General features: G+C 52.3%; 1 protein-coding gene across 1 annotated transcript; it reads left to right on the top strand.

The window, feature by feature from the left end:
- Positions 1-217: 217 nt before the first annotated feature.
- On the top strand, positions 218-790 carry LOC120110622 (uncharacterized). The gene has a single exon (XM_039126191.1). It carries the CDS (start codon positions 218-220, stop codon positions 788-790), a length of 573 nt encoding a protein of 190 aa, XP_038982119.1.
- Positions 791-7,277: the final 6,487 nt, after the last annotated feature.

The following is a 7,277-nucleotide window of genomic DNA, read 5'->3' as shown; positions in this document are numbered from 1 at the left end:
TGGGGGGGAGCGAGGCGGTGAAAGGTCGGCCGAGATTCGGCGGTTGGGTTACTCAGTTGGCTTCGGAGGCGAATATCAAGGAGTTGCGGCATCTCTTCCCGAAGTTCCTTGACCTGCCGACAGAGCCGATTGAAGCCGAGCATCGAGAATGGATGGACCGGGCGATCATCGTGTGCTCGCGGAATGAGTGGCGAAGGATGCGGCCGCCTGTGCCAAAATGGATGCTGAGGTGGTCGCGGTGCCTCTTGCCAATGACCACCTCGTGCTTCGGTTCAAAACGACGACAGACAGGGACCGTGCAATGTCCAACGGGCCGTGGGTGGTGGCAGGACAACTACTCGCTATGGAACCCTGGTCGCCGGACCTTGTCACAGGGCATGACGCCGTCAAGACGGCAGTGGTATGGCTCTGCCTGCCTAGGCTCCCAGTCGAGTACTGGAACAGCGCAACGATACTCGAAATCGAGGCAGAGGCAGGCCGGCCAATCGCCATCGACAGCCTCACAGAGCAGAGGAAGGTAATGGGGTTTGCGAGGGTCCGGGTGGCCATCGATGTCATCGCCCCTCTTCTACCCGATGTCCAGCTCCATGGGACGAGAAGACCCTTATGGCAACCCTTCGTGTATGGGGGCCTGCCCGGAGTTTGCTTCCGGTGCTGGCGGATCGGGCATGCAGGGGAGAGCTGCACCTTTCTGCAACCGGAGAAGGTAGCCCTCCGTGGTGACCTTGGTACGAGCCCCGGAGCTGCCTCGAGGCAGCTGGCATTCGGGCCCTGGCCCACTGCTAGCTAGATTCGGCTGCCCCGGGCGGCCAAGGACTAGCCAATGCCGAAGAAGACGACCGGGTCGAAGCCCAAGTCGTTGGCTCTAAGGCCGCAGCCAACGCCCATCCCACCCAGCTACCCTGGCTCCGAAAGCGCGGCGCCAATCCCCGCCTATGGCTCGGCCGGTCGATGTGGCCGGGTCAGGATCAGCTGCCGGCGACCGAGCCGACTCTGCGCTCGACCCACTTTCGGAGTGGGTCAACTCGGCGAGTGGTGGTGACGGGTTGGGGACGGTGCGGGCCAACCCAGGAATCTGGACGACATACCCGGCCCAACAGAACAAGCGGCCCAGGTTGTCGGACATCCCATTTGATGCTCGCCCGACATCCTTCTTGATGGGCCGGCCTAGGAGCGCAGACCGGGTCATCCGGCTCGGCTCGGGTCAAGGCCCAAAGGGGGGCGAGACTCGGGTTGGACCGGTTGCAGGGTCGGGCCCTTCTCCTGGCCTTCCGGCTTGGGAGGGTTTCCCCACCGCGGCGGGAGGCATGAACCCGCCAGGGGCTGGGACGGCCAACCCGGTGAGGCATTCGGCTTTCCCGGGGGACGCCCGAGGCGGAGAGGGGGCTCCGGCCACTATCCACGACGGTGGTGGGGAGGGGGGGTGTGGTGTTCTTCTTCCACGGCTCAGGGGGATCCGCGGCTTCGGAGGGCCCACTTGCCGTTGAGGGAGGCCGACCCCCGTCGGGAGCTAGGCCAGCCACTGCGGTGGCGGCGGCTCCGGCTCCCCCCGGCGATTCCGTTGCGGTCGACGACTCCTCGGCGACCGCTCCTGCTGCAGTGGGGGCCTCCGTCGATGCCCTTGGCGTCGCGGCCACGGCCCCCTCGCTAGTGCCGGTGGACGGTGCGGCGGTCGGAGGAGCAGTGTCGACGGGGTGCGGGCCAGCCCCCCTCGGTGGCGTCGATCGGACCGTCCACGACTCGACGGTTAGGAGGGTGATGGTCGCGGTGATAGGGAGTGAGTCGGGGGTGGTGCGTGTGTGTGTGTGTGTTGGGGGGGAGGGGGGGTGTTGCGGGTGGGTCCTGATGGGGCGGCCCACCAAAGGAGCTTGGGGAGTTGGGGTTGGACTCCCCTCGGGCTTCCGAGCATGGGCCAGACTTCTGGTTTGATGCCGAGATCGGGGCAACAGGAGATGGTCTGGCCCATGTGGAAGGTGCCGCCTTCGATAGATGGTTGATCGAGATGGAGGAGGATACCATTGGGGCCCGCAGTGCGGAGATGCGGGGGCCCTCATGGCAGAGTAGTGTCTTATGAAGATCTTGGGATGAAATTGCAGGGGAGCAGCAAAGCCCTCTTTCAATTCATCCTTTAGACGTCTGGTACAGGTGCATGACCCAAATATCTGTTTCTTGTGTGAAACTAGGCTGTCTGGATGCAGTCTCAGTCGAATCCAGCACCGCTTGTGGGACTGATTGGGAGTCCTTTGAGGTAGAGTCTCAGGGGCTATCGGGAGGCATCCTGCTTCTTTGGAAGCGGGGGGTGGCGATGGTGGATGTGTTCCGGAGCTGCCCCCAACAAGTTGCTATGGTATCTCCAAACCTTATGAACCTTCTTGGATTTTATGTGGTGTTTATGCTAGCACTGAATACAAAACGAGGAGATTGCTGCGGGGGGAGATCTCGTCCCTAGTCTCGCAAGAGGTCCCGACCCTAGTAGCTGGGGATTTTAATTGTATTATGGGCCCATACGAGAAATAGGGGGTTGTGCCTACACCGACAAGGTGGAACGGAGGGAGTTTCGTGAGTTCCTAGCTAGGAATGGATTGGTGGATCTTGGTTTCTCCGGTCCGAACTTCACCTGGTGTAATAACCGCGAAGGTCAGGCCAAAGTTTGGGAGTGGATTGATAGGGCGGTTGCGTCTGCATGCTGGATTCAACGTTTCCCAGCATTTCAAGTATGTTATCTAGCCCGGATTGCCTCTGACCATTGTCCTCTCCTGATCTCGACCACTAATAACATCGACCATCGACCCCCATTTAGGTTCGAGAAGATATGGCTGGAATACCCCCAGTCCTAGGACATCGTCCGGGAGGCTTGGGCACTGCCGGTGCAGGGTGATGCCATGCAAAGAGTTTTGAGAAGGCTAGAGCTGATTAGGTGCAGACTCCGAAGATGAAACCGAGAGGTAGTAGGAAATATCTTCAGGAGGCTGGAGGAGGTGGAAGAATCTATAGGCGAGCTCCAAGGGAGGGAGGAGAGGTTGGGTGGGCTGCCGGAAGCTAATCTGAGCTCTCTCCGGCAGCACCTTGCCACTCACCATTCACTACTACGGCAGCAGGAAGTGTTCTGGAAACAGAAGTCTCAGGTCCAGTGGATGGAGGGTGACAGAAACACACACTTTTTCCGCCAGTCGACCATTGTCAAGAGGCAAAGGAGCATGATTTGCTCCGTGAGAGATGGAACTGGGTAGCGAGTGGAGGAGGAGAGCGCGATCCGCAGTACCCTGGTGGACCTTTTCAAAGCTAGGTGGATGGAGGATGGCGGATCCCAAGGCGACACCCCACTCCCGTGACCAGAGACCACGGTGGGGGTGACAGAGAACGCTGCCCTGATTAGGGCAGTCTTTGAGGAGAAAATAAGAAAGGCGGTCTGGGCTCTTGGGGAGGATAAAGCCCCAGGTTCCAATGGTTTTCCTCCATTCTTCTTGTAGAGGTACTAGGGTATTGTTGGGCAGGCAGTGGTGGAGGTTGTCTAGTTATTTGTTAGTTCGACAGTCATGGCGGAAGACTGGAAGGCTACTTTGGTCACTTTGATTCCGAAGTGGCGTGATGCAGCTGAACCAAGCCACTATAGGCCTATTAGCTTCTGCACTACCCTTCACAAGGTGGTTGCGAAGATCCTGGTAGGTAGGATGAAGCTATTACTTCCTGACCTCATCTGTCAGAAACAAGGGGCCTTTATGGAAGGGAGGAGCATCACAGATAATACTATGATCGCCCAAGAGATGATGTGGGATTTGCATCGAGCTCCGAGACATTGGTGCACTATGGCTGTCAAGCTTGGCATGGAGCGAGCCTATGATAGAATCTGGTGGCCTTTCCTCCGGTAGGCTATGGAGAGCTTCAGATTCTATAGGACGAGGATCGACTGGGTACTTGGCTGTGTTTTGGGGCCATCCTTTTCTATCCTGATTAACAGCACACCATCGTCTTTCTTTCGCTCGACCGTCGAGCTACGCCAAGGATTCCTTTATCTCCGTATTTATTAATTATATGTGTTGATGTTCACTCCCACTCCTTGTGGGCCGCATGTCGGGCGCGAGAGCTGGAGGCTTATGTCCCAGCCCCTGGGGCTCGCCCGATATCCCATCTTTTATTTGCTGATGATTGTCTTCTTTTGTCCAGGGCAAGGATGCAAGATGCGCCAGCATTGAAGCAAGTTTTGAAGGATTATTGCGAGGCGTCTGGTCAGCAGGTGAACTTCCACAAGTCCGCCATCTGCTTCAGCCCGAGTACAGAGTTGCGGGTTCGATAGGAGATCCACGCACTTTTTGCGATTAGAGAGCAGGAGGGGCCTTGGTGCTATTTAGGTGTCCCTATCTCCGGGAGGAGACTACGCGGGTTTGAGTGCCTTGAGGTGGTGCAGCATGTCCAGGAGTGACTAGAGGGTTGGAGCGGCATCATTCTCCATGATGGGCAGAGTGACACTGGTCAGATCGGTCCTGTATTCCATGCCGATCTATCTCATGTCCTGCACCATTGTCCCTAAAATGGTGCTAGCAAGGATTGAACGGCTTCTCCCGAAATTCATTTGGGGGTCTCTCGGCGAGGGCCATGGGGTGCACCTTGTAGCTTGAGAGTCAATCTGTCTTCTGATCTGAGAAGGTGGGCTAGGGTGCAGTCTTTACTGACGAGGAGAGAGAGGCTTTGATCGCTCGGCACACGGCCAGATTCATATTGGAGCCCCAATGCTTTTGGAGTCAAATGATGGCGTCGTGATATGGTCTGGCTCGGGCTGGTGAGCCTCAAGCTAGGAGTCGGCGGTGCTCTCCCTTGTGGCGGGAGATCGACATGTATGTACCTTTGATTTTGTCTCATTGTAGGTGGCTGATAGGTGACGGACAGAGCATGGACGCGATGGCAGACTCCTGGGTGGACTCGCTTTCAGTAGGGCGATGGCCGACCATGGTTAACATCGACACCCCAAGAGGGCTGCGAGTTAGTGACCTCCTGCGGCCTGGTGGGGTAGACTGGGACATTACGTGCTTAGCCCAGCTATTGGGTGACCAGCTTGCTGAGAGAATCCGGTCAGTACCAGTGCCAGTTTACCCCGACCCGATGTGCGGGTATGGAGCTCGACATGCAGATTTGGAGTCAGGGTTGGCAATGTTTTCGGCCTTGTTCGGAGTGTGCAGTACAAAGGGGTCGACTGCTCCTGGGTCTGGCAGTTCAGTCTGCATCCGAGGGTAGCTTTGTTTATCTAGAAGGTTGCTTGGGGAAAGTTACCGACGAGGCTCGTCCTGAGTAGTAGGGGCCTGTAGATCCATCCCCAATGCCCCTTCTGCCAAGTGGCAAAGTTAGTGGACCATGCACTATTCTAGTGTCACCGTACGAGGAGGATTTGGGAGCTTGCCAAGGTTCCTTCCGGAGGCTGGCGTGACTCGACGTCTTTTCTGCAAATGACCAGATGGTAGGCGGCTTCACCACACTCTAGACATGCGGCTACAGTGGTGACCTATATGGCGTATTAGATCTGGCCGTCCAGGAATGCCTGAACGTTTGGCAAGAGATGTTTCCTTTCGCAGCTCGTGATTGAGTGGGCTTGGAGCCAGGCAGCTGAGGTTATTCAGTCGCATCTGTTAGATGGACCCTTGATAACTCGGGACACCTGGGGCTTCTCATTTGCTCATGAAGCGCTTCGCACGGTGTTCTTCACCTAGGAGCCCCTACCCCTGAGTTTTCTCAAGGTGAATTTCGATGGATGTGTTCTATATGGCAGAAATGGAGGAGGGGCAGGCTTTATCATCAGAGGTCCGAACTTCAGGGTGATTGCGGCTGGTGGCTGCCAGATTTTTGACACTTCGGTCCCAGGGGCAGAGCTGAAGGCAGCCTGGTTCGGATTGAGTTATGCCCAACACTTTTTGCCTGCATGCGCTATAGTGCTGGAGGGTGACTCGACGACAGTCATCGATTGGATCCATCAGGGTGCGGGTGGTGTGGACGATAGCCACCTGCTGCTCAGGGATATTCGAGCTATGATATGTGGGGGGATGGTCGTTAAAGCAAAGCATGTTTATTGTGAGGCCAACGGGGCAGCAGATTGGGTAGCCTCTAATGTGGCTAACCGTTCTGAGGAGACTCTTTGGATGGGGTAGGAGGACTTATCCGGAGTGCTCCAAAAATTGTTATCTTTTAATTTTTTTTGGGTGTATTCGTACCCACCATATATGATACATCCGCTTTAGCAAAAAAAAAAAGTTCCAAAAAAATCTGCATCCATGTATTGGTATAATAACTTAACAGATTGATTGCGAGAATTGGCATAAGTTGACACCTTCAATTGTATCTTTCTATATAAATAATTTTTCTCTTTGGCAAAAAGAAATCCTATATAATCAAGAAGTATTTAACTCAAATAGGCAACTGAACATTGGACCAAAAATTACTACATTTTGGCATGGCACAAATAAAAAAGAATATAGAATTTGACATGTTTATGATATATTTTAAGCATTCTCTTTTTCTCTCTCTTATTTCTCCATCTCTTGTTGTGTTTGTTTTGTTCTCTATCTCCCAGAGAGTTGGAGAGGATCTTAGCCCTCTATTTGTTATGAAGGATGGATAAGAAAGGAAGAATAAATGAAAGAGAGAATGGATGAGTTTTTCATCCATCGTCTCATATATTGGCTGAAGTATGGAAGAATGAATGGGAGTGATTCTCTCCTTTGTTTGGTATAGGAGGAACGAAGAAAAGGTGATGATATTTGTATGATATTTTTACTAAACTATCCTTTGATAAAAAAATATTATTATTACCTATTTATAACACAAGAAGTAGGACAATATATAAACTTATAATCTTTTTAATTTATAAAGATATTAAAAATTATATAAATATCTATTTTAAAACTTAATCAAATAAATATTTTATAAATTAATTATATGTGAATTAATTTATTTGCATATAATAATTATTAAAAATAACTATTAATTTATAATTTAGGCTAAATAGTTAATTAATTTTATATATAAGTAATAAATTAAAAATAGTGAATATAAATAAAAAAATTAAATAAGTGTTAGTCAAAAAAAATTAATAAGAAGTAATTTTGTCAATGTAAAAATCCATTCATCATATGTTCCATCCATCCTTTGTGGCATCCTTCCGAATTAAAATGATGCAAATTAGTGGGCTAGGATGAATGACAGTTCCTTCTTTTCATCCATCATTTTTAAAATTTTTCGGACCAAATGGTAGATGGAGGCTTTCCATCCTTCCAACTCGATTTGTCCTCCCT

This window comes from Phoenix dactylifera, chromosome 1, assembly GCF_051530095.1.
Source record: "Phoenix dactylifera cultivar Ajwa chromosome 1, Ajwa_hap1_PhDact_Kaust_v1.1, whole genome shotgun sequence".
Taxonomy (NCBI): Eukaryota; Viridiplantae; Streptophyta; class Magnoliopsida; order Arecales; family Arecaceae; genus Phoenix; species Phoenix dactylifera.
This window is presented reverse-complemented; position numbering and strand designations above follow the sequence as displayed.